Source organism: Pan troglodytes, chromosome 15, assembly GCF_028858775.2.
Source record: "Pan troglodytes isolate AG18354 chromosome 15, NHGRI_mPanTro3-v2.0_pri, whole genome shotgun sequence".
Lineage (NCBI taxonomy): Eukaryota > Metazoa > Chordata > Mammalia > Primates > Hominidae > Pan > Pan troglodytes.
This window is the reverse complement of record NC_072413.2, coordinates 29,425,618-29,450,176: the sequence shown is the minus strand read 5'-3', so window position 1 is coordinate 29,450,176 and position 24,559 is coordinate 29,425,618. Positions and strand designations below refer to the sequence as shown.

Here is a 24,559-nt window from a genome sequence, read left to right as displayed (position 1 = left end):
CCGGCCGGCTCTCCACTGTTTGTACCCATTTTGACAGTGTCTTTCTGAAGTTCAAGGAATATAACTTTTTCTATGATGTGTCAGTGCTTCTTATTAATGCCTGAACTTATCAAGGTAATGCTCCAGAAAGTAAAACACGTTCAAGATTCGTTTTTGCTTTTACCTGATGTATCGAGTTCTAAAATGTAGTAATGTAAACATGGCCGGGTGCGGTGGCTCATGCCTGTAATCCCAGCACTTTGGGAGGCTGAAGTGGGCAGATCACTTGAGGTCAGGAGTTCAAGACCAGCCTGGCAAACATGGCGAAGCCCCATCTCAACTAAAAATACAAAATTTAGCTGAGCACTGTGGCATGTGCCTGTAATCCCAGCTACTTGGGAGGCTGAGGCAGGAGAATCTCTTGAACCTGGGAGCCGGAGGTTGCAGTGAACCGAGATTGTGCCATTGCACTCCAGCCTCGGTGACAGAGTGAGACCATGCCTCCAAAAAAAAAAAAAAAAAGTAAGTAATAGTAATATGAGTTATTAGCTAATGAGCATTTTGTATTCACATCAAAATAGGTGATCATCATATGTATTAATGTTATAAATATGTATTATGGGCATTTCTAGATCTTGCTACTAAATCTGAATATAATTTGAAAGTTATGTCCTCTGGAAATTGAGCATCTCAGAAGATGCTTTTAGGTGCTAGTAGGCTTTATTTAAAAAATAATCATGTCACTTAATTTTGAGGGCACAAAAGGATATACAGTAAAAAGTCTGTCTTCCCTTTCCTGTCTCCTGGTTACTTGGTTCCTCTTCCCAGAGGAAACCACTGTTAATCATTTTCTAGTGTATCCTTCAAGAGATATCCAAGGAACATTGTTTTGAGTCTGGATTCCAAAGTTATTGAACACAGTGGTAAAAAAATCTTTTTTGATATGTTTACACTAAAAGGTAAAAAAATACCTGTACAGGAACAAGTTTTTTTAACTTTAAATTGTCTACTTTATGTTAGGTCTTGGAAAGATATGGTGATGACCAAAACAAATACAGCACCTTATGTGCCTAATAGTCTAATAGGGAAAACAGATAATTGTGGGAAAAAAATGTGGTTACAAACAGTGTTAAATGTCATGAAGGAAAAGCTCAGGGTACTATGACAGCATGAAGCAGGGACAAGACCTGGAGAGGTGGGGATGGGCAGAGTGGTCTTTGGGGAAGTGGTTTTTCTTTTTTTTTTTTTTTCAAGACAAGAGTCTTGCTCTGTCACCCATGCTGGAGTGTAATAGCGTGATCTGAGCTCACTGCAACCTCCACCTCCCAGGTTCAAGTGATTCTCCTGCCTCAGCCGCCCCAGTAACTGGAATTACATGCACACGCCACCATGCCTGGCTACTTTTTGTATTTTTAAGTAGAGATCGGGTTTCACTATGTTGGCCAGGCTGGTCTCGAATTCCTGACCTCAAGTGATCCGCCCGCCTTGGCCTCCCAAAGTGCTGGGATTACAGGTGTGACCTTTTTTTTTTTTTTTTTTTTTTTAAATTAGATGGAGACAAGGTCTCACTAGGTTCCCCAGGCTGATCTAGAACTCCTGAGCTTAAGTGATCCTGCCGCCTTGGCCTTCCAAAGTGCTGGGATTACAGGCGTGAGCCACCGTGCCTGGCCAAGAAAGGGGAAGTGGTTTTTCCTAGAGCTAGGAAGGATGAGTAAGGAGAGATAGGAAGTGGGAACAAAACAAACAAATGCTTGTAGACTTGATAGGAGGCTATGATCCAGAGAGATAGAGGGTTTTGTGATAAAAGTAGAAAGTTGAATAGATTTGAGAGAGATTTGGAAGGCAAGATAGTCAGGATTTGTCGAATGATTAAATATGAGAGAGGGAGAAGGAAGTGTCGTGGATGACTCAGGTTACAATGGATGATGGTGCCACTCACTGAGAGAGAACACTGGAAAGAGGACCATGTTTGAGAGATTGAGATCATGAGTTTGGGTTTGGATATGTTGAGTATGAGGTACTTTTGAGACATCTCAGTGGAGATATTAAGTAAGCAGTTGTATAAATGGAAATTGGAGGTGAAGCCTGGATTAGAGAAAAATTTTAGAGTCAAGCGCCTGTGGAGGTTAATTGTGGCCATGGGATGTGATTGAGATCTAGGGCAGTGATGCTTAAACTCTATGGTCTCAGGACTTCCTTAAGCTCTTAAAAATTATTGTGGATCCTGAAGAACTTTTGTTTATGTTAGTATGCTTACTGCTATTTGCCATATTCAGAATGAAACTGGGAAGTTGTTATTTTTTTTTTTTTTTTTTTTGAGATGGAGTCTTGCTCTGTCACCCAGGCTGGAGTGCAGTGGCACAATCTTGGCTGACTGCAACCTCTGCCTCCTGGGTTCAAGTGATTCTCCAACATCAGCCTCCCTAGTAGCTGGGATTACAGGTGTGCGCCACCGTGTCCAGCTAATTTTTGTAGTTTTAGTAGAGACGGAGTTTCACCATGTTGGCCAGGCTGATCTCGAACTCCTGACCTCAGGTCAGAACCCAGGAGGCGGAGCTTGCAGTGAGCTGAGATCGCGCCACTGCACTCCAGCCTGGGCGACAGAGCGAGACTCTGTCTCAAAAAAAAAAAAAAAAAAATTATAATAATAAACCCCTTACATGTTAAAATTTATTTGTGAAAAATAACTTTTTTAAAAGAAAACATTTTGGGAGAATAGAGGCATTAATTTACATTTTTGCAAATCTCCTTAAAGTCTGCCTTAATGGAAGATAGCTGGATTCTCATATCTGCTTCTGCATTCAGTTTGTTGCATTATGTTATTTTGATTGAAATATATGAAAAAATCATCCACAGATGTATTTGGGAAAGGGAAGAAGAATATTATATTTTTTAACGTAATCATGGATATGCTTCTTTGATAACATGTCAAAATTCAACAAGTGGTAGTTTCTTAAGGATTAGTTATAATGTGGATTCTGTTTTTTTTTTTTTTTTCTTCGAGGCAGATTCTCGCACCCAGGTTGGAGTGTAGTGGTGCGATCTTGGCTCACTGCAACCTCCACCTCCTAGATTCAAGCAGTTCTCCCGCCTTAGCCTCCTGAGTAGCTGGGACTACAGGCGCAGACAACCACACTAATAATTTTTTTATTTTTAGTATTTTATGTTGGTCAGGCTGGCCTCGAACTCCTTACCTCAAGTGATGCATCTGCCTTGGCCTCCCAAAGTACTGGATTACAGGCATGAGCCACTGCACCCTACCAGGATTAGTTATAATGTGGATTCTGATATCATATCAGTGAACTTATACTCACTCTGTTACATTAAAATCTGATGGTCTGTCTTATACTTTGAGTGACTGTTTTACCCATATTTACTTTTGCAAAAATTATGCATTGGTCATGTGGAAAATATCAGTCCACTGAGTTACACAGATTTTCCAAATGTGGACATATCTCATTCCACAGTGCCAAAAAGTCTTATTTGTCAATATGACTACCACTCTCATCAGACAAGTTTTTAAATATTCAGAAGCTGTCAAGCTCATGGTGTCAAATACAAGTTTTCCAAAAATGTCATTTTTGCTTGTAAAGTTGAGTGTTATGATTGGCAACAAATACAGTTGATCGTTTTCCTTGAAATGAAAGGCATACGTGATTAAATTTTGAAAAAATGTTTGCCAGATAGCCAAGTCTGAATGATCAGTTTGTCTGATAGTCCTTCAAGTAAAAATGGTGTTGCAAGAAAAAAGTGGCTAGTTCAGTCCTCAAGTATGTACTTTGTCATTATTCTTCCGTATGCAGTGCTTTATAATTAATTCCCATTTCCTTTAAGTAGAATATTGAAAAGATGTATCTTCAGGGGTTGAGATTTAGTAAATTTAATAATTTTGCTTCATCTAGTTTATTCTTTAGTGAAACTGGCTTTTTTCTTAATACCAGTGCTTGGCAGTGAAGAATACAGTTATCTAGTACAGGTTAGTGCTACTGCCTTGATTCATGTTAAAGCACCTGCAGTTTTATCCACCATTGCTTTTGCATCATTAGTGCGCATGTCAACACAGGAAAGAAAGTGATTCAAGAAGAGAAAGGGCAATTGTTTTGAATACTAGTGAGAGGTCAAGTAGGGGTTAGATGAAAAGATGTCCTTTAGATTTAGCAACATTCTCAAGGTCATTGATCTTAATGAGAGCTGAGTGGAGTGGTGGTGAGGGGCAGATCTGAATGGGTTGAGGAGTGAGTGGAACATGAAATGGAGGACATGTGGAAACTTTTTTGAAGAATTGAATTGGAAAAGGAGTGTGGGGTTTTTTCTTTTAAAGGTCAAAGAGATGAGAAAGAGAGTGAATAATCCCTAGGGTAAGGATTCTGAAAAACTGGGAGAGAATTGGCTTTTGTATAGAAGCAGTGCTTCTTAAATTTTATTGTGCATAATGAGAGTCACCTGGGGATCATGTTAAAATGCATATTCTGATTCAGTTGGTCTTATATGAAGCTTGATATTCTGCATTTCTGATATGGTCCTAGATTATGCAGAAACTGTTGGTCAGAAAATCCCACCTTGAGTAGCAAAACCCTGATCCACTGGTGGAGAGATTGGTTTTAGGCAGAAAGAAGTTGTGTACTACCGTTGTAACAGAGAAGATAGAGACGTTAGATGCACATGTTTTGGGTTTGATGGTAAAAAGTTGAAGGGCTGGGACTGGGTGTGGTGGCTCATGCCTATCTGCAGTCCCAGCACTTTGGGAGGCCGAGGTGGGTGGATCAGTTGAGGTCAGGAGTTCGAGACCAGCCACAGTGCCTGGCCCTGAGTTATAGTCTTAAAAATTGATTTGCCTGTACTACTCCCTTTTACAGAATCTGTTGGGTTCTTCACCTACAGGATCAAATTTAAATGTCTTCAAAGACCCCTCCTGCATATTCTCACATGTATACACTACTTCCACTTTACTATACTTTCAGTTCTCCACTGGACTACGAGCTCATCTTTGTTTTCCCATTGCTAAGCATAGTGCCTGGCACACAAATAGCTAATATCCAGATACTGAAGGAGTGAATTGAAGAGATTGCTTATATTGGACCTGTTTTCCACCTAATGCCAAAAATGCCCATGGAAGGTATTTGTGGAGTTGAGAAACTTGTTGTTAGTATGCAGGAGGAAGAGTATTGTATTCTTTTTTTTTTTTTTTTTTTAGCAGATATAGTATCAATAAGTACTTTCCTTACTTTCTACCATTAATGTACCTGCCTTTTCTTTCTCTTTTTTTTTTTTTTTTTTTTTTGAGACGGAGTCTTGCTCTGTCGTGTAGGCTGGAGTGCAGGCTGGAGTGCAGTGGCGCAATCTCGGCTCACTGTAACCTCTGCCTTCCGGGTTCAAGCAATGCTTCTGCCTTAGCCTTCTGAGTAGCTGGGACTACAGGCGCACACCACCGTGCCCAGCCAATTTTTGTATTTTTTAGTAGAGACAGGGTTTCACCATATAGGCCAGGCTGGTCTCGAACTCCTGACCTCGTGATCCGCCCGCCTCGGCCTCCCAAAGTGCTGGGATTACAGGTGTGAGCCACTGTGCCCGACCTGTACCTGCCTTTTCTATATTGACCTGTTTTCTTCTACCCAATGGCAGAGTAATAGGGAAATGAATTACTTTTGTTGATCAGCCCTGACCCTTTACTGGAGAAGGAATGTTCATTGATATATCAAATATGTATAATCCTCAAGAGTTAAATAAATGAGCTGAACACGGTGGCTCATGCTTGTAATCCCGATACTTTGGGAGGCTGAGTCAGGTGGATGACTTAAATTCCGGAGTACAAGTCCAACCTGGCCAACATGGCGAAGAAACCCCGTCCCTACTAAAAATAGAAAAATTAGCAGGGTGTGGTGGCACATTCCTGTAATCCCAGCTTCTCAGGAGGCTGAGGCACGAGAATTGCTTGAACTTGGGAGGTGTAGGTTGCAGTGAGCCCAGATTGCACTACCGCACTCCAGCCTGGGAGACAGAGTGAGACTCCATCTCAAAAAAAAAAAAAAAAAGTTAAATGAATTCCTGTAAACAGACAGCAACTGTGTATGTGCTTCTTTTCAGTGGACAGCAGAGAGAAGTGCTGAAATGAGAAACACTGTCTGTGAAGGTTTACCTGGGACTCCAGGGGGTCCATAGGTGATTAAATTCAGGGAGCTTTTGTGACGATTACCAGAGTTTCTGTCAGCTAAAAAAATGTAGAGGCCAGGCTCCACCGGTGGCTCATGCCTGTAATCCCAGCACTATGGCAGGCCCGGGGCGGGTGGATCACCTGATGTCGTGAGTTCGAGACCAGTCTGGCCAATATGGTGAAACCCCATCTCTGCTAAAAATACAAAAATTAGCAGAGGTCTGGTGGCATGCGCCTGTAATCTCAGCTACTTGGGAGTCTGAGGCAGGAGAATTGCTTGACCCTGGGAGGCGGAGGTTGCAGTGAGCCGAAATTGCACCACTGTGCTGCAGCCTGGGCTACGGAGTGAGACCTTGTCTCAAAAAAAAAAAAAAGTTAAAAACCACTGTTAATAGTTTCAACAGGAAAAATACAAGGAAAATTTATCAGAGATAGATTTTTATCATTTTTATTTATGGGTATGACATTGTGTTTTATAACGCTTTGTAAGTGTACTTTGCATAGTTCTTGACTGTATCATTAGATTGAATTCTTCAGAGTCAGTGAACTCTTTCTTACTCATCTTTGTGTCCTACCCCCAACACTTAGCATAGCACTTGGCATAGAAAGGCATTCAATAGATGTGTTGAATGAATTGCAGTCAAATTTGTATGTGTATTTTAATTGGAGAAAAGCAAGCTTACATCTTATAATTGGACTTTACCCCCTTTTTCTTTGCAAGGGAAAACCACAATTTTCAGCTGCTGTACCAGGAGTTATTTTTAGCTCAGCAATACCAAGAAAGTCAAGGCTGGGAGCAGAGGCAAAAATGGAATATGAAATGGATCAAAAGATGTTGTGTTATTTATTGTCTTTAAGAAACCAGATGTGTTCAGGTTTTTCAGTTAAAATATTTCATTTTTTTAAAATGAAGTGCCTGATTTACAGACTATTTTATAAAATATCTCTACTACAGATAATGCCCTTTATTTTTTTTTAAAAACAGTTATATTCTTTCATGTCTTTGCCAATCTTCTGAAATCTTGGCCCAAGTTCAAGTGATATAGCCTGAAAAAAGCATATGGTAGTTATAGTACAGAAAATATTACAGTTCCCAGGGAAATTCTTTCTCTTTGGAACCTCATGTAACCTTTTTTTATTGCTTCCATCAGGGAAAGATTCTGATGTCTTTACAGGTAGCATTTTGGAAACCAGTGCCTAATTTGGAGTCATCTGAAGATTCTTCATAATCTCACTTGTGTGGTTGACTACTCTGACAGGAGTTCTGTATAGACTGATTGATCCTAAAGTTTCCTAAATAGGCTTCCTAATCTATTGGTATTATATTAATAATATAGTACTCACGTTAAGATAATAAAAAAGAAGAATTTCTACCTATAATGTAAGAGGTAAATACTTGGCAAGCTTAAAATTTTGAGCAACTGTAATTATATATAAAATTTTGTGCCATAGAAGTATCATTTTAGCATTATTCAGGGAGGGCTGTGATTATTCTATGAATGATAGTTAACTTTTTCTTAAATTTGTTTAAATTACATACGGGGAAGTTAGCTTTTTATTATTGTACATTGCTATGAGTCATGTAACCACCACTATAATTGAAATGCAGAACATTTCCATCACTTTGAAACATCATCTAGTGCTGTCCCTTTGAACTCAAACCCTTTCCCCATCCCAGTGCCTGGCACTTGGTGGCCTGTTTTCTGTTGATATAGTTTTGACTTTTCTAGAATGTCATGTAAATGGAATCATATATACAATATGTAGTTTTTTGAGTCTGATTTCTTTCACTTAGCATATCGCATTTGAGATTCATCTGTGTTGCTATTGTGTCAATAGTTCATTCTCTTTAGTTGCTAAGTAATATTCCTTTTCATGGATGTTTTGGTGATTATGACCTAAACTGCTATAAACAGTAGTGTATAGATTTTGTGTGTATGTGAGAACATAAGCTTTTAAAAAATATTTATTTATTTATTTGTTTTTTGAGACAGAGTTTTGCTCTTGTTGCCCAGGCTGGAGTGCAGTGGCGTGGTCTTGGCTCACTGCAACCTCCACCTCCCGGGTTCAACCGATTCTTCTGCCTCAGCCTCCCAAGTTGCTGGGATTACAGGTGCCTGCCACCATGCCCGGCTAATTTTTGTATTTTTAGTAGGAACAGGATTTTACCATGTTGGCCAGGCTGGTCTCAAACTCCTGACCTCAGGTGATCTGCCTGCCTCAGCCTCCCAAAGTGCTGGGATTACAGGCGTGAGCTACCATGTACAGCCATAAGTTTTTATTCTGAAATTCTTGGAGATAAATTCAACAAGATGTAGAAATTGAAAAACGTATTTCAAAATTTATATGGAAATGCAAAGGACTTATGCTTGCCAAAACAACTTTTATGAAGAACAAAGTTGGGAACTAACACTAGTCTATATTTCAATATTTATTATACAGCTACAGTAATAAAGACAATGTGGTATTGATATAAACATAGACAAATAGTACTGTGGAACAGAATATAGAGTTCAGAAATAGACTTCCACATATACAGAAAACTTATTTTGACAGAGGTACAAAGGCAGTTCAGTAGAAAAAGGATAGTTTTTTTTGTGATGCTGAAACAATTGGATATCCATATGCAGTAAGTTTAACTTTGATACATATCTCACACTATATATATTTTTAAAAACCCAGATGAATCGTAGACCTAGTTGTAAAACCTAAAACTATAAAACTTCTAGAAGAAAACATAGGAGAAATTCATTGTGACCTTGCGTTATGCAAATATTTCTTTAGATAAGCACCAAAAGCACAATTCATAAGAGAATAAATTTTTATGTTAGAAGGTTTTTACTACTAATTTAGTTTATGTGATAGATATAGGATTATCCAGGTTATCTAATGCTGCTTGCATGAGTTTTGGTAGCATGTCTTACTTTATTTTTTTTTGAGGTGGAGTCTCGCTCTGCCGCCAGGCTGGAGTGCAGTGGTGTGATCTTGGCTCACTGCAACCTCCGCCTCCTGGGTTCAAGTGATTCTCCTGCCTCGGTCTCCTGAGTAGCTGGGATTACAGGCGCGTGTCACCACACCCAGCTAATTTTTTGTGTTTTTAGTAGAAACGGAATTTCACCATGTTAGCCAGGCTGATCTTGAACTCCTGACCTCAGGTGATCTGCCTGCCTTGGCCTCCCAAAGTGCTGAGATTACAGGCATGAACCACCACGCCCAGCCAGTAGAATGTCTTGTAAGGAATTTGTCTGTTTAATCTGAATTTAAATTTATGGGCATAGAGTTGTTTGTGATATTCTCTTTTATCCTTTTGATATCTGTAGGGTCTTTAGTGATAAACCCCTTTTTCATCCTGATACTGGTTATTTTTATCCTTTTTATTTTGGTTAATCTGACTAGAGATTTAGCCATTGTCTAAGAACCTTTTCCAAGAACCAGCTTTTGACTTCATTCATTTTCCCTATTTTTCTGTTTAAAGTTTTATTGATTTCTGTTCTTTATTATTGCTTTCTGCTTTGGTTTTGGGTTTAATTTGCTCTTTTTTCCTCTGTTTTCTTTTTTTTTTTTTTTTTTTTTGAGACAGAGTCTCGCTCTGTCACCCAGGCTGGAGTGCAGTGACAGGGATGTTGGCTCACTGCAAGCTCCAGGTCCTGGGTTCAAGCGATTGTCCTCCTACCTCAGCGGATTACAGGCGCTCAAGACCACACCCGGCTAATTTTTGTATTTTTAGTAGAGATGGGATTTCACCAACTTGTCCAGGCTGATCTTGAACTCCTGACCTGAGGTGATCCACCTACCTCAGGTGATCCACCTGCCTCAGTGTCCAAAGTGCTGGGATTACAGGCGTGAGCCACCACACCTGGCCTTTTTCTCTGTTTTTCTTTCTTTCTTTCTTTCTTTTTTTTTTTGAGATGGAGTTTTGCTTTTGTTGCCCAGGCTGGAGTGCAATGGTGTGATCTCGGCTCACTGCAACCTCTGCCTGCCGGGTTCAATCGATTCTGCTACCTCAGCTTCCTGAGTAGCTGGGATTACAGGCATGCACCACCACATCTGGCTAATTTTTTTTTTTTTTTTTTTTGTATTTTTAGCAGAGACGGGGTTTCTCCATGTTGGTCAGGCTGGTCTCTAACTCCCAACCTCAGGTGATCCGCCTGCCTCGACCTCCCAAAGTGCTGGGATTACATGCGTGAGCCACCACGCCTGCCCTTCTCTGTTTTCTTAAGTGAAAGCTGGGGTTTGATTTTTGAAAGCTGGGGTTTGAGGCCTGAAGCATTTAATGCCATAAATTTCTCTTTATATACTACTTTAGTTGTATCCTACAAAGTTTGATGTTATATATGTATTTCAATCGGTTAGTAATTTTTTTTTTTTTTTTTTTTGAGACAGGGTCTGGTCCATACGGAGAAACCCCATCTCCAGCCCAGGCTGGAGTGCAGTGGTGTCATCTTGGCTCACTGCAGCCTCGACCTCCCAGGCTTAAGCCATTTTTCCCTGCCTCAGTCTCCTGACTAGCTGGGATTACAGGCATGTGCCACCATACCCGGCTTATTTTTGTATTTATTGTAGAGACAGGGTTTTGCTATGTTGCCCAGGCTGGTCTGGAACTCCTGAGCTAAAGCCATCTGCCTGCCTCGGCCTCCCAAAGTGCTAGGATTACAGGTGTGAGCCACTGCACCCGGCCGGTCACAATATACTAAGGAAATAAGCAAATTATGGGATAGTATTTATAGTATGGTTCTACTTGTGAATAACGAAAACATAAAATGTTTAAGTATATGGAAAAATGAGGCCAGGCGCAGTGACTCAGGTCTGTAACCCCAGTGCTTTGGGAGGCTGAGGCAGGAGGATTGCTTGATCCCAGGAGTTTGGAGCTCCTGAAACATCCAGGTAGCAGGGAGTTATGATTGCACAGCTGTACTCCAGCCTAAGTGACAGAGTGAGACACTGTCTTCTTAAAAAACAAAACCAAAAAAGGTGGGGTGCAGTGGGGCATGTCTGTAATCGCAGCGCTTGGGGAGGCTGAAGTGGGAGGATCATTTGAGGCCAGGAGTCGGAGACCAGTCTGGGCAACAGAGAGAGAACTTATCTCTTTAAAAAATCAATGTATAAAAAATAGGGCCTGGCGCAGCGACTCCCCACACTTGGGAGGCCAAGGTGGGAGGATTGCTTGAGCCCAGGAGTTTGAGACCAGCCTGGGCAACATAGCGAGACCCCCATCTCTACAAAAAATAAAAAAAAAGTTAGCCAAGCATGTGGTGTTTAAGGCTGCAGTGAGCTGTAATTGTGCCATCCTACTCCAGTCTGGCCTACAGAGCAAGACTGACTCTCTTAGAATTCAAAACAAAACAAGAAAAGGACTAACACTCATCAATCTTTAGATACAGTATTACCTCTTTGGTTGAAATGATGGGGACTTTCACTTTGTACATTATATGTTTCTATGGTATTTTCATTTTATTGCTTTGTACTCAGAAAAAAGCTAAGACACAATCTGGACTCAGTGAGTTCATCCTGATCTTTTGCCCTTTGGCTCTGATTTCCAGCCGCACCACAATACTTGTGGATCATTTATATCAGTTACTTATTGCTGTGTGACAGATCACCCCAAAGTTAGTAGTATTAAACAAGAATTATGCTAACAGATTATCTGGATTTTGAAAACTGGAAAGGGTAGAGTGGAGATGGCTTGTCTCTATTCTGCGATATCTGGGACCTCAGCTAGGAAATCTCAAAGATGGGAAGTGACTTGACACTTAGGCACTAGAATCACCAGATGATTTGTTCTGTTGCATGTGGTCGAGCCTGGCTTCTAGCTGGGACCTTGCCTAGATTTTTTAGTTGAAACACCTACATGTGGACTCTCAATGTGGCTGCTTAGGCTTCCTCACAGGATGGTGACTGGGTTCTAAGAGCATGAGTCCCAAAAGAATGCAGCAGAAGCTGTATCATCTTTTGTTCATTGAGTTAGCATTTGAAGTCACACAGTGGTCACTTTCACTATAATCATAAGCCTGCTCGGATTCAAGAGGAAAGAACTCAGGCCCTCTCATAGGGAAGACTATCAAAGTCACATTTTAAAAAACATTATGTGGGGTGGGAGGTAGATAATGTTGTGGACATCATTGGAAAATACTAGCTGCCTTATCATGTAATTCCTCAAGCATCTTTTCTAAGACAGGGTCTCACTCTCATCCAGGCTGGAATGCAGCTCACTGCAGCCTCTACCTCCTGGGCTCGAGTGATCCTCCTACCTCAGCCCTCTAACCCCCATCCGGTAGCTGGGACTACAGGCGTACACCACCACGCCCAGCTAATTATTTAAAATTTTTGTAGAGATGGGATCTCGCTATGTTGCCCGGGCTGGTCTTGAACTCCTGGGCTCAAGCAATCCCACCTTGGCCTCCCAAAGTGCTGGGATTAATGGTGTGAGCCACTGTGCCTGGCTGATGCATTTGGATTTTATCCTCAGGGTACTGAAGGATATGAAATTAACAGATTTGTGTTTTAAAAAAATATCTTTGGTAATAGGTAATAGAATGGTGAATGGACTGGAGAATCTAGTGAGAGATTCTGGTTAGGAAGCTGTGGTAGTAATACAAAAAAGAAGTGAGGAGGGTTGGAATTCTAAGGACAGATACTAAACCGAGTTAGGAGGTAGAACCAACAAGATTAAGTCTTAGATTTTGTATTTTAGAAACAAGAGTTCTGGAAAACTTTTATGAATTTTACTTGAGTGACTAGGCATATGGTAGGTTAGAGGATATGAGTAATATGGCTTTTGGTAGAGAAGCGTCTTTTAGTTTTGGGCAAGTTATGTTTGAAGGCTCCTGAAACATATCCAGGTGGCAGTAGATGAGTAGGGGAGGCAGTTGTGTCTGCAGTTCTGTTATTTAGAAGAGCAGTTTGGGCTAGAGGCTAGAGTTGACATTTTGCTAGAGTTGACATTTCCATGAGAGATGGAAGTGGATTCAGTTGTTTGTGTTGTGGGAAAGTTGGGGGCAGGTGGGTAGAGTGAGGTGGGTGACCCTGTGGGAATTGGGCCAGGATGAAGTTGTGTGTGGAGGGATGGGGGTATGTTTGTGAGGGACTGGGCATGTGTGGTGGAGTTCATTAAGGGAGCTGAAGGAATTCTTTTCATTTGGCTTCTCATTCTGGATGCAGAAAAAAGTTATTCAGCATGTAAAAGCCTAGTGTCACTTCTGTGCAGGAAACTCTGCTGTGTGCTGTATGAAATAAATCCCTAGTCCTGAGGAGCTTTTAGGAGAGAGTTACAGTGGATAAGAAGAAATAAAATGTAAATTGTAAAGTTAAGAGAAAAAACAGGCCTGTTTGGGGTAGTTAGGGAAGGTAGTCTAAAAGTCTAGGAGGTGACATTTAGGCTGAGATAGGAAGAATAACAAGGCCGGGCACGGTTTCTCACGCCTGTAATCCCAGTACCTTGGGAGGCCATGGCGGGTGTATCACAAGGTCAGGAGATTGAGACCACCCTGGCCAATATGGTGAAACCTCGTCTCTACTAAAAATACAAAAATTAGCCAGGTGTGGTGGCAGGCGCCTGTAATCCCAGCTACTTGGGAGGCTGAGGCAAGAGAATCGCTTGAACGCAGGAGGCAGAGGTTGAAGTGAGCTGAGATCGTGTCACTGCACTCCAGCCTGGGCGACAGAGCAAGACTCTGTCTCAAAAAAAAAAAAAAAAGGAAGAATAACAAAGAGCTAGCTTTGGAAAGAGTTAGGGGAAAAGGATTTTAGACAGATGGAACAGCACACACATTAGCTTTTATCTATCTATCTATCTATCTATCTATCTATCTATCTATCTATCTATCTAACTACAGCTGTCTCTATATTTTGAAACTCATGTGTTCAGGCCAGGTGTGGTGACTCACGCCTGTAATACCATCTCTTTGGGAGGCCAAGGTGGGCAGATCACCTGAGGTCTGGAGTTTGAGACCAGCCTGGCCAACATGGTGAAACCCCGTCTCTACTAAAAAATACAAAAATAAAATTAGCCAGGCCCAGTGGCTTGCGCCTGTAGTCCCATCTCCTTGGGAGGCTGAGGCAGGAGAATTGCTTGAACCCAGAAGGCAGTGAGATGAGATTGTGCCACTGCACTCCGGTGATAGAGTGAGACTCCGTTTCAAAAATCAACAACAACAAAGAAACACAAAAAACCATGAGTTCGTACAAGTATCTCTAGTTCTAATCTAACACCACAGGGCTCATGCTAGTTTTCTCTTTCTGTATTTTCAGTTCTCTTTTCCTTCAGTGAGAAACATTATCCTTCCCATTATCCTTCATATATTTATTTGATCAATTCTTCTGTATGTATCAATTGCCCATCACTGGGACATTCCATTGCACAAATGTCCTGTTGACTTTGCTCATGCTGTAATATCCTATACCAGAATGATCTCTTCTTTCCAGATAGGCTGCTCCTCAGTGCCAGTGCTGGACATAGCTCTTATGTAGATGTATAAGAGGTTATTTCAGTAGTGCAAACCAGACTTTGAAGTTGGCTTAGATTAGAGGTTATTTTAATTTAATTTACTTTTATTTTATTTTTGAGAAAGTCTCACTCTGTCGTCCAGGCTGAAATGCAGTGGCGTGATCTCGGCTCACTGCCCCTTCCACCTCCAGGGTTCAAGCAATTCTCCTGCCTCAGCCTCCCAGGGAATTGGGACTACAGGCACAAGCCACTGCCCCTTGCTAATTTGATTTTTTGTGTTTTTTAGTAGAGACGAGGTTTTGCCACATTGGCCAGGCTGGTCTCGAACTCTGTAAGCCAGGTGATCTGCCCACGTTGGCCTCCCAAAGTGCTGGGATTACAGGCATGAGCCACCACGCCAGGCCTGTTTTTTGGGGTTTTTTTTTTTTTTTTTGGAGACAGAGTCTCTCTCGCTCTTTCGCCTAGGCTGGAGTGCAGTAGTGCGATCTCGGCTCACTGCAACCTCCACCTCCCAGGTTCAAGTGATTCTCCTGCCTCAGCCTCCCGAGTAGCTGGGATTACAGGCATGTGCCACCACGTCCGGCTGATTTTTGTATTTTTAATAGAGATGGGGTTTCGCATGTTGGCCAGGCTGGTCTCGAATTTGCCTCAAGTGATCTGCCCACCTCAGCCTCCCAAAGTGCTAGGATTACAGACATGAGCCACTGTGCCTGGCTCATAGGATATATTTTGGAGGGCTTAATTGGTGGGATTTTTTTTTTTTTTTTTTTTTGAGACCGAGTTTCGTTCTTGTTGCCCAGGCTGGAGTGCAGTGGCGTGATGTCAGCTCACTGCAACCTCTGCCTCCTGGGTTCAGGCAGTTCTCATGCCTCAGCCTCCCCAGTAGCTGGGATAACGGACACGTGCCACCATGCCTGTCTAATTTTTGTATTTTTAGTAGAGATGGGGTTTCACCATGTTGGTCAGGCTGGTCACGTACTCCTGACCTCAGGTGATCCACCCGGCTCGGCCTCCCAAAGTGCTGGGATTACAAGTGTGAGCCACCACGCCTGGCCTAATTGGTGGGATTTAACTGATGGGTTGGGTGTGAAATGGGGGGAAATCAAGAATGATTCTCAGCTTTTTGGCTTTCTGGATGGTTGACATTTACTATGATGGAGATTTGGGAATAGAGGCACACATCAGGAGTTTTGTTTTGAATATACTCATTTTAAGATGCCTGTGATATTTCTAGATGGAGATAGTGATATTGAGTCAGTCTAGGGTGGAGAAAATACTTAGGGAGTTTTTGTGATATGTGGATGAGATTTATATTTGTGGTGTATGAACTAAGAGAATGGATGAAATCCATTAAAAAGGTAATTAAAGAGATAGGAAAGATGACGAGGGAATCTAGGAAGGAAGCTAGAGTGGAAAACCAGGGGAGTCATAAATCGAGAGAAAATTGAAGAAAATACTCATTCCAGACCGTGAAAGAAATGTAGCAGAATTATTAGGTATTGTGCTCATTTAAGGTTGGTGATCGTAAATTTATAGCGAGGTCAAATTTCCTGATAATGTGAATATTTTTTCTTTGTCAATCCCTGTTGACATAGATTCAGACCTAGGGAATGTGGGGGGTCGTTCATTTAGCCAGAAATGGGGCAAGGGATTTGAGAGTTTTGCTCATAGAAGGTAGTCGAGTGCTTGTCCAATAACCACAAAGGTCAAGTTGAATTATCTTCTTTTTTTTTTTAAACAGGGTCTCACTTTGTTGCCCAGGCTGGAGTACAATGTACAATTATGGCTCACTGCAGCCTGGACCTCCCTGGGCTCATGTGATCTTCCCATCTCAGCCTCCTGAGTAGCTGGGACCTCAGGCACATGTCCCCACACCTGCTAAATTTTGTGTTTTTTGTAGAGACCAGGTTTTACCATGTTGCCCAGGATGGTCTCGAACTCCTGGGCTCAAGTGACCTGCCCACATCAGCCTCCCAAAGTGCTGGGATTACAGGCATCAGCCACCATGCCTGGCCTCAAGTTGAATTATCTGTCAACACAGGGTTTCTCTGAAAATGATGCTATGAAATTCCCTAACAGTGGAAGCATCAGTTTTTTTTTTTTTTTCTGTTTTGAGACCGAGTCTCTCTTTGTCTGTCGCCCAGGCTAGAGTGCAGTGGTGCGATCTTGGCTCACTGCAAGCTTCGCCTCCTAGGTTCACACCATTCTGCCTCAGCCTCCCAAGTAGCTGGAACTACAGGCGCCTGCCACCACACCCAGCTAATTTTTTGTATTTTTAGTGGAGATGGGGTTTCACCGTGTTAGCCAGGATGGTCTCGATCTCCTGACCTCATGATCCGTCCTCCTTGGCCTCCCAAAATGCTGGTATTACAGGCGTGAGCCACCGCGCCCGGCCAGAAGCATCAGTTTTTAAATCTTATCTGTTTAAATTACAATGGCTGTATTAAAGCAGAATATCCAGCCAAGTATCTATTAGGAAATGACACTTGTTATTTGTTTTAGTTTCAATGTGAACTTTCAGGTAATACAATTCTCTCAACTATCTGTATTTTTTAGAATTCAGTAATTAATGTTGGCGTTTTCTTCCCAATGTCTTTGCTTGATTTATAGTTAGATTTTTGAGATTTTTTAATTGGCTTTTCAGTTGTGAATAAATACTGTTAACCTATATGCATATGTGTGTGTATGTGTATGTCTGTGTATACATATATTTTTAAAGAGAATCTTACTCTGTTGCCCAGGCTAAAGTGCATTGTGTGTGATCATGGCTCACTGCAGCCTTGAACTCCTGGGCTCAAGTGATCCTCTTGCCTCAGCCTCCCAAATAGCTGCGACTGCAGGCATGCGCCACTATGCCAGCTAATTTTTTTTTGAGACAGGGTGTGGCTTACCCAGGCTAGAGTGCAGTGGCGTGATCTTGGCTCACTGCAACCTCTGCCTCTCAGACTCAAGCCATCCTCCCACCTCAGCCTCCCGAGTAGCTGGGACCACAGGTGCACGCCTCCATGCCTGGCTTTTTGTATTTTTTGTAGTGACAGGGTCTCACTTTGTTGTCCAGCCTGGTCTCAAACTCTTAGGAGCTCAAGAGATCCACCTGGCTCGGCCTCCCAAAGTGCTGGGATTACAGGTGTGAGCCACTGCACCCAGCTGGCTAATTTTTTAATCTTTTTTTTAGAGACGGTTCTCACTATCTTGCCTAGGCTGGTCTAGAAATCCTGGGCTCAAGTGATCATCCTGCCTCAGCCTTCTGAGTAGCTAGGATTACAGCAGTGAGCTACTGTGCATGGCTTAACCTGTATTTTAATTGAGTACTTTTGTTAGGAATCTTCTAATAGTGTTTTAAAGTTGTTTTAAAGAAAAGTTTTTAGAATTATGTGTAAGATAATGATTCCATCTATTTTCACTTGAATAATATGTCTTTATAACCACTTAAAATTTTATTATTTTGGGCAAGGTGTGGTGGCTCACACCTGTAATCCCAGCACTTTAGGAGTCCGAGATGGGAAGATTGCTGGAGCCCAGGAGTTCAAGACTAGCCTGGGCAACATAGCAAGAACTTGTCTCTACCAAAAATCAAAAAATTAACTGGATATGGTGGTGCATGCATGTGGTCCCAGCTACTTGGGAGGCTGATTTGAGAGGATTGCTTGAGCCTGGGAGGACAAGGATACAGTGAGCCAAGATCGCCACTGCACTTTAGCTTGGGTGACAGAGTGGGACCCTGTCTTAAAAAAAAAAAAAAAAAGACAAAATTTTACTATTTCAAGAATTCTCATAAGTTTTAAGTTGAGTAGTGATGACACAAAATTATTGGAATAGTTTTTGACTTAAAAGGCCCTCCACTGAGTTCAGCAGAATTTCTCTTCTCTGAAGACTGAATTATCTGAATTTGAGTTAACATTGTTCACTTCAGATAATTTTGACCCATCTTGAGTTTCATACACTATAATTTCATGTGTTGCAAATTTTATTTGCTATGCTAGTCTATTATAAATTAACAGATAAAGGGGAAATAATATACACTTGAATCCCTTAAGAAAAAAACCTGTTATTTTTAAAACCTCACTTATGAGCAACTGAATTTATAACAGAATAAACTTTAGAGCAAATTTACCTGTTCTGTTAGGTAAGTATTGTTAGCATGAGAGGTATCCAAGTATATTAACTTTGAGTTAACTTTCAAAAATTTGTTACTCATGTAAACCTTTTTGCTAATACATTTCACATAAATACAGTATAATTATATTTATGTATATTTTAAATAAAATATAACAAATTCTATATAATTTATTTTTTTTAATGTGTATGTTTTCACATACTGATTGCTAGAGGGTTACTGAATTTTACATCAAATTTCTTGCTTTATTTTTAGGAATCTGGGATTTTTTTTACCTTTTTTGTGTGTAAAGTAAATTTTAGTTAAGTTTTCGTATTAAAGAGATAATTTTCAAGAATTTGGCTGTATTTGCCGTAAATCAGTGGCTGTATTACAGGAAATACCATGTAAATGAAAGGAGTCTGCCTAATCCAGCTGATTTCCTTTTGCATTGGCAATTAATGTATTCATAATAGTAGCTTATAGTAATGTGAGTTTTTTTTTTTTTTAATTATTAATTTCTGAGACAGAGTCTCACTCTGTTGCCCAGGCTGGAGTGCAGTGTCTTGATCTTGGCTCACTGCAAGCTCTGCCTCCCGGGTTCATGCCATTCTTCTGCCTCAGCCTCTCAAATAGCTGGGACTACAGGCGCACACCACCATGCTGGCTAATTTTTATATTCTTAGTAGAGATGAGACTTCACCATGTTGGCCAGGCTGGGCTCGAACTCCTTAGCTCAAGTGATCTGCCCGCCTCGGCCTCCCAAAGTGCTGGGATTACAGGCGTGAGCCATTGCGCCTGGCCAGTAATGTGAGTTTTTATTAGCAAAACTCACAGAAAGAAAAATCTCATCGTGTAACTAGTTTAATAGGAATATTGGCTGGACACAGTGGCTCATGCCTGTAATCCCAGCACTTTGGGAGGCTGAGGTGGACAGATTGCTTGAGCTCAGGAGTTCGAGACCAGCCTGGGTAACATGGCAAAACTGCATCTCTACAAAAAAATTTTTAAAAACTAGCTCAGCGTGTTGGCATACACCTGTGGTCCCAGCTACTTGGGAGGCTGAGGTGGGAGGAAGGTTGAGCCTAGAAGGTTGAGGCTGCAGTAAGCCATGATTACACCACTGCACTCCAGCCTGGGCGACAGAGCAAGACCCTGTCTGAAAAAAAAAAAAGGCTGGGTGCAGTGGCTCACGTCTGTAACCCCAGCACTTTGGGAGGCCTAGATGGGTAGATCATTTGAGGGCAGAAGTTCTAGATCAGCCTGGCCAACATGGTGAAACCCCATTCTCTACTAAAAATACAAAAATTAGCCGGGCATGTGTTAGGTGCCTGTAGTCCCAACTACTCAGGAGGCTGAGGCAGGAGAATTACTTGACCCCAGGAAGCGGAGGTTGCAGTGAGCCGAAATGGTGTCACTGCACTCCAGCCTGGGTGACAGAGCGAGACTGTCAAAAAAAAAAAAAAAAAAAAAGAAAAAGACATTCTTTGATTTTCCTTGAAACCTTGATATAAAAAAAAGTGCATTTTACGTATGTAGGAATATGCCCCGGATACCTTGTTACTGTTGAAAAAGTAACTCAACAGCTAAAAAAACAAATTGGTTTTTCTGTCCAATAGCCAAGGCACAACAGATATTTCTTAGGAACACAGTTGATCACAATTAAAATCTGAGACCCTATGAGGTTAGAGCTTTCTGGGTTTTGACCTTTTTGAAACTGGCTCTGTTTTTTTGTTGTTGTTGTTGTTGTTTTTTCTTTTGAGACAGGGTCTTGCTCTGTCACCCAGGCTGGAATGCACAGGTGCGATCATGGCTCACTGTAGCCTTGATCTCCTGGATTCACGTGAGCTTCCTGCCTAGCCTCCCGAGTAGCTGGGACCACAGGTGCACACTACCAGCCTGGCTTGGTTTTTCATTTTTTGTAGAGATGAAGTCTCCTTGTGATGCCCAGGCTGTTCTTGAACTCCTGGACTCAAGCACTCGAGATGGGAGCATCTTGGCTTCCCAAAGTGATGGGATTACAGAGTGATCCACTGCACCCAGCCTAAACTGGCTCTTTAACTATACTTGTTCAGGAAATGCATCGCATTTTAGGGAACACAGCAGGAACTATTATTCCCCAAATTAGCAAATACTACATTCCCCCATGAAATGTATTAAGTTTATACTAAGCATTGCTCTTAAATTTTATTTTTTTTTGATGTACAGTTTTTACCCTGGGTAAGAAAAATGGATGAATAATTGTATTACTGTAAAGCATATGGTAAATCTATTCTTGTCATTTGATACTTGGACTATCAACTTCATTTTATTCTTTATTCAAAAACTACTATTTTCTAAAGAAAACACATTACTCTTTTAGACTGTGTTTTTTCTTTAGTATTAACACTTTAACAGTCTCTTTTCATTTCTTCCATCTACTACATATGCATATATAGAGCATATGTAGTATGCTCTAACAAGGCTTAAGATTCTGATATGCTAGGCAGTTTTGTGACCTTACCTGAGAACTGCTGGACTAGCTCTTACAACCTAGCCTCAAGGCATTTAATTCCTGACTTAGAAATATTACAAATGACTATATGTCATAGGTTGCCAGTGTTGCTGGCTAATAAAAAACACCTCTGGCTGGGTGGAGTGGCTCATGCCTGTAATCCCAGCACTTTTGGAGGTTGAGGTGAGTAGATCACTTGAGGCCAGGAGTTCAATACCAGCCTGGCCAACATGGTGAAACCCCATCTCTAGTAAAAATACAAAAATTAGCTGGGTGTGGTGGCGTGTGCCTGTAATCCTAGCTACCCTGGAGGTTGAGGCACAAGAATTGCTTGAACATGGGAGACAGAGGCTGCAGTGAGCCAAGATTATGCCACTGCACTGGTCAACAGAACGAGACTATCAAAAAACAAACAAAAACCTGTGTTTAATCAATGATTACTCAGTCATTGCATGAAAGATGTCTTCTAAAATTTTTTTATTTTTATGTATTTTTTTAATAGTGAGTCTTGCCATGTTGCCAAGCTGATCTTGAACTGCCTCAGCCTCCCAAAGTGCTGAGACTGCAAGTGTGAGCCACCATACGGGCCCTAAAATTTTTTTAACAGTATTCTTTCTTCTGGACCCTTTAAGTTAAGAATCATCTAAGCGGATATTAAACCATAGAATTAGATATACATTCATACAGATTTTTTTTTTTAAGACGGAGTTTTGCTCTTGTTGCCCAGGCAGTGGCATGATCTCAGCTCACTGCAACCTCCACCTCCCAGGTTCAAGCAATTCTCCTGCCTTAGCCTCCTGAGTAGCTGGGATTACAGGTGCTTGCCACTATACCCAGCTAATTATTTTGTATTTTTAGTAGAGACGGGATTTCATCATGTTGGCCAGGCTGGTCTTGAACTCCTGACCTCAGGTGATCCACCTGCCTCAGCCTCCCAAAGTGCAAGGATTACAGGCGTGAGTCACCGGGCCTGGCCTCATACAGATATTTCTTAAAGGCTACTAAAGGTATGGGAAGTACTCACTTGCATACACTAAGAATAGGAAGATAAATTATTCCATTAAAATGTTGAGGGTATTACCCTTTGTGTTGTCTGTAGCTGTAGTTTAGTCTGTCTAGAGAAACTAGAATAATGTATTTGATGTCACATAGCTGAGATTTCTACTAAATGTAAATTATGATCTTTTCATATTTTAAGTGTTGATAAAATATAGGGAGTATTAATGATATCTCAAAAATTCTGTTTTTGATGGAACTATCTTGGACAGGTTTGTGTAATAAGCATTAGACTGTTAAAGGGAGAGGATGGGGGCTAAAGTTTAGTTTAATATGCTAGGCACTGAGCTGTTTTTAATGTGTATGATTTCATTTAATCTTCATAACCATATAAAGTATTATTATTTATTTTATTTTGTTTTATTTTATTTTATTTCATGTATTTATTTTGAGATGTAGTCTTGCTCTGTCACCCAGGCTGGAGTGCAGTGGCGCAATATCAGCTCACTTCAACCTCCCTGTCCTGGGCTTGAGTGATTTTCCTGCCTCAGCCTCCCAAGTAGCTGGGACTACAGGCATGTGCCACCATGCCCAGCTAATTTTTATATTTTTAGTAGAGACGGGGTTTTACTGTGTTGGCCAGTCTGTTCTTGAACTCCTGACCTCAAGTGATCTGCCTGCCTTGGCCTCCCAAAGTGCAAGGATTACAGGCATGAGCCACTGTGCCCGACCTAAAGTAGGTGTTATTTAGCTATTACTTATGCTTTATAAGTAAGGAAACAGACGCAGAAAAGTCACACAGTTGCTGTTCTTTTTTTCACCCCAGTCTTTTAGACCCCAAATCAATGCTTCTTTCTGAAAAATATGAATTGAGCAGTGTTCCTGGCCTTCTGGGATTTTAAGTGAATAAGGAAATAAAGTGATACATTAAACAGTGTATGTGCTGCTTTTATGAGGGTTAAGGAACATGAAAGTACCACTTAAGTATTTGGGAGCTTAAGGAGGGTTTCATAGAGCAGTTCATGTTTGAGGTGAGCGCTGAATTTTTTTTTTTTTTTTTTTCTTTGAAACAGAGTTTGTTTTGCTCTCGTTGCCCAGGCTGGAGTACAGTGGCGTAATCTCGGCTCACTGCAACCTCCATCTCCCGGAAGTGATTCTCCTGCCTCAGCCTCCTGAGTAGCTGGGACTACAGGTGCCTGTCACCACGCCCGGCTGATTTTTTGCATTTTTAGTACAGATGGGGTTTCGCCATGTTGGGCAGGCTGGTCTTGAACTCCTGACCTCAGGTGATCTGCCCGCCTTGGCCTCCCAAAGTGCTGGGATTATAGGCATGGGCCACCATGCCTGGCCATTTTTTTTTTTTTAAACATGCTTTCAAGTTAATGCTGCTGTTTTAAACCATTTACACCTTGGTCTTCTCAGCAGCGATGAAATTAGCATGTGAGTATTGTTATGGAAGCAAAAACAATGTGAGAAATATTACCTAATAAACATTCAGACACAGTATTGAGCACAGTGTGTTACATTATAACTTTTTATTTTCTATTATTTTGTTAATATTTTGCTGTTAAGAATTTAATAACCCTAGATGTAATATGATTTCTTTCACTACAGATGTCCTCCTCGCACTTTCTTACCAGCCCTTTGCAAAATTTTTCTTGATGAAAGTGCTCCAGACAATGTATTAGAGGTGACAGCCCGTGCCATAACATACTACCTGGATGTATCTGCAGAATGTACCCGAAGGATTGTTGGGGTAGATGGAGCTATAAAAGCACTTTGTAATCGTTTGGTTGTAGTTGAACTTAACAACAGGACTAGCAGAGACTTAGCTGAACAGTGTGTAAAGGTAAGTATTACTTATTGGCTCATTACTTGTTTTTCTCAGACCTCTCAGGGATGAGTATTGGCTCATTTAAACATCACTTAGAGACTGAAAAATGTATTTACTAAAAAAAAAAAATTTCTAAAAAAAAAAAATTCTTCCTATCTTCAGTCTTACTTTATTGAGAGTAGTTGAGAACAGTGGAAATCACAACCCTTGTGGCACCAAAGGAGGTTCCACGGGGCTTGCGAAAAGAAATCTTATCTTAGAAGGAAAACTGTAGGTGATTGCTATGTTATGTGCTGCTTCAGTGCACTTCAGTTCCTGGTAGTCACTTAGAGATAGGTTATCCCTGTTCTTACCCAAATCATTTTGTATTATAATAGTAACAATCACCACAACAACAAACACCACCTGCCAGTGCTAGACATTATTCTAAGCACTTTAAGGTATTAACTCATTTAATCTTCACAGCAACCCTATATGGGATAGGTTGGTGCCAGGAATAGTATTATTATTATTATTATTGTTTTTGAGACAGTTGCTGTGTCTCCCAGGCTGGGGTGTAGTGGCAC

General features: G+C 41.2%; 1 protein-coding gene across 18 annotated transcripts in view; it reads left to right on the top strand.

Annotated features, from left to right (window-relative positions):
* The window catches only part of HECTD1 (HECT domain E3 ubiquitin protein ligase 1), a 107,908-nt gene that overhangs the window by 5,751 nt on the left and 77,598 nt on the right, over nt 1-24,559 (top strand). For 16 of the 18 annotated variants that reach the window (XM_009427619.5, XM_063793291.1, XM_063793285.1 and 13 more), the window contains exon 3: nt 23,774-24,008. In XM_009427619.5, coding sequence (XP_009425894.1) covers nt 23,774-24,008 — 235 coding nt within the window. Of the gene's footprint in view, nt 1-23,232; nt 23,600-23,773; nt 24,009-24,559 lie in introns of all 18 variants that reach the window. The other 2 variants (XM_063793290.1, XM_063793289.1) reach the window with 1 other exon arrangement.